At 50.5% G+C, this 1,916-nt stretch overlaps 1 protein-coding gene across 1 annotated transcript in view; it reads right to left on the reverse strand.

The window, feature by feature from the left end:
- The window catches only part of EFR3B (EFR3 homolog B (S. cerevisiae)), an 85,233-nt gene that overhangs the window by 25,720 nt on the left and 57,597 nt on the right, over positions 1–1,916 (reverse strand). The window contains exon 12 of the mRNA XM_011972739.1: positions 661–833. Coding sequence (XP_011828129.1) covers positions 661–833 — 173 coding nt within the window. The remainder of the gene's footprint in view (positions 1–660; positions 834–1,916) is intronic.

Consider the following 1,916-nt stretch of genomic DNA (forward strand, 5'->3'; position numbering starts at 1 on the left):
GTTTCCTTTTTGAGACAGGCTCTCATTCTGTCACCTAGGCTGGAGTGCAGTGGCTCAGTGATCACAGCTCTCTGCAGCTTCAACCTCCAGGGCTCAAGCAATCCTCCCAACTCAGCCTCCCAAGGAGCTGGGACCACAGGTGTGAGCCACCACACTCGGCTAATTTTTATATTTTCTTGTAGAGATGGGGGTCTCACTATGTTGCCCTGGCTGGTCTTGAACTCTTGGGCTCAAGTGATCCTCCCACCTTGGCCTCTCAAAGTGCTGAGATTATAGGCGTGAGCCACCGCCCCTGACCCCTTTTGTCTTAAATCTTCATCCTGATTATGTTCTTCCTCCTCTTATTCCCCACAAATTCCTTCAGTCTGTACTGATAACCTGCATCCCCTTCCTTCTCACTCTTGCAACTCCCTTTAATGCCTACTCTCTATCTTCTAGATCTTCAGTTCACCCTCCTCCTCTCTCAGACACAAGTACCCTTTGGTCTCGCCTCCTCTTGCAGGACCCCAGGGTCAATGTTGGTGATCAACCCTCTGGTGAGTCTCACTGAGTATCTGAATTGTCCTCCCACCTGGGTGTGAGGACAGGACCAAAGGACAGGACCTAATGGAGAGTCCTCTCCCCATCTTGCATCACCTGGAGGAAACACCCCAAGTTCACCTGATGGTAGAGAACTTGTGGCGGTTGCCATGACGATCAATGAAACTGATGAGAATCTCTAGAACAAAGAGTCGAATTTCTGCATCCTCCATGAGGGCAGTGGAGAGAAGGCGGTCCAGGAAGTTGCTGGGCAGGGCTGACATCATGTTGTTGCACTGGAAACCTGTGGATACCTGCAAGGGAGGTATGGACAAGTATGCCTAGGAATGCTGTCCCTCTCAGGTGCAGGAGGAGGCGGAGGAGCAGCCAGCGGAAGTGAGGTCTGATGTACACATGCTCTCCAGACATTACCCAATCCAGCCTCCCCTACCCTGCAGCCCAGGCAACTTTTTGAACACTCCAACATCCACCTAGATGACAGCGAGCTCAGTAGACATGTGAATGGATGCGGACAGCGTGCAGGGACATTCGGGTGTTAAAAAGCAAGCAAGGGATGAGCCCTGGAGGGAGGCGGGAGCCAGGCAATCTCTGAGCCTAACATTCCAGCCAGTTAGGGCACAACTGGTGAACAGCCACAAGGAACACAATGCCTTATTAAGAGAATGATCATCACAAAGAACGAGACAGTGGAAGAACTCACAGCTGGGCTGAAGGATCAGAACTCACACACACGGCAAGCACCAAATAGTGCACATAGGAAGCATTTTGTAACAGGTCTGTTAGCCTGGCAATAATGGTGCTTTGTGACTAAAGCCAGTTTGGCATAAATAGACATGCCATATATGCTGTTGTCAGAGCATTCAACTGCAGCAAAGCACCTTTACTGTTAAATCCATATTGCAAAACAATGCCTTTGATGATTCAGAAGGTCCCTGAGGATGTACCCCAAACTGTTATCTTAAGAAGATGCTGGGTACAAATTAATGAGGGTAAACTCAGCAAAGAAATGGCAGGAATATGGAGACCAAGGTGATAACTATACGAGGGCAGTGTTGGAGCACAAAGGGTTTATAAAAACCCAGTGCCATGAAGAGTATGGACTGGAGAGGAGGGGAGGGAAGGCATGAGGTGGCAGCGGGGGTGGGGGGGTCTGTTTAGACTGGCATGACTGGAACGGAGACAGAGACTGAGAGACGAGATGGGAGGTCTAGGGAGGGAGAGGGGCCTGGGGACCTCCCAACAGTCTGAGAAGTTTGAAATCTGGTTGTACATCAATTATAAACTGAGGCCGGGCACAGTGGCTCACGCCTATAATCCCAGCGCTTTGGGAGGCCAAGGCAGGTGGATCACTTGAGGTCAGGAGTTCAAGACCAGCC

This window comes from Mandrillus leucophaeus, unplaced genomic scaffold (genome assembly GCF_000951045.1).
Source record: "Mandrillus leucophaeus isolate KB7577 unplaced genomic scaffold, Mleu.le_1.0 Scaffold13, whole genome shotgun sequence".
Classification (NCBI taxonomy): domain Eukaryota; kingdom Metazoa; phylum Chordata; class Mammalia; order Primates; family Cercopithecidae; genus Mandrillus; species Mandrillus leucophaeus.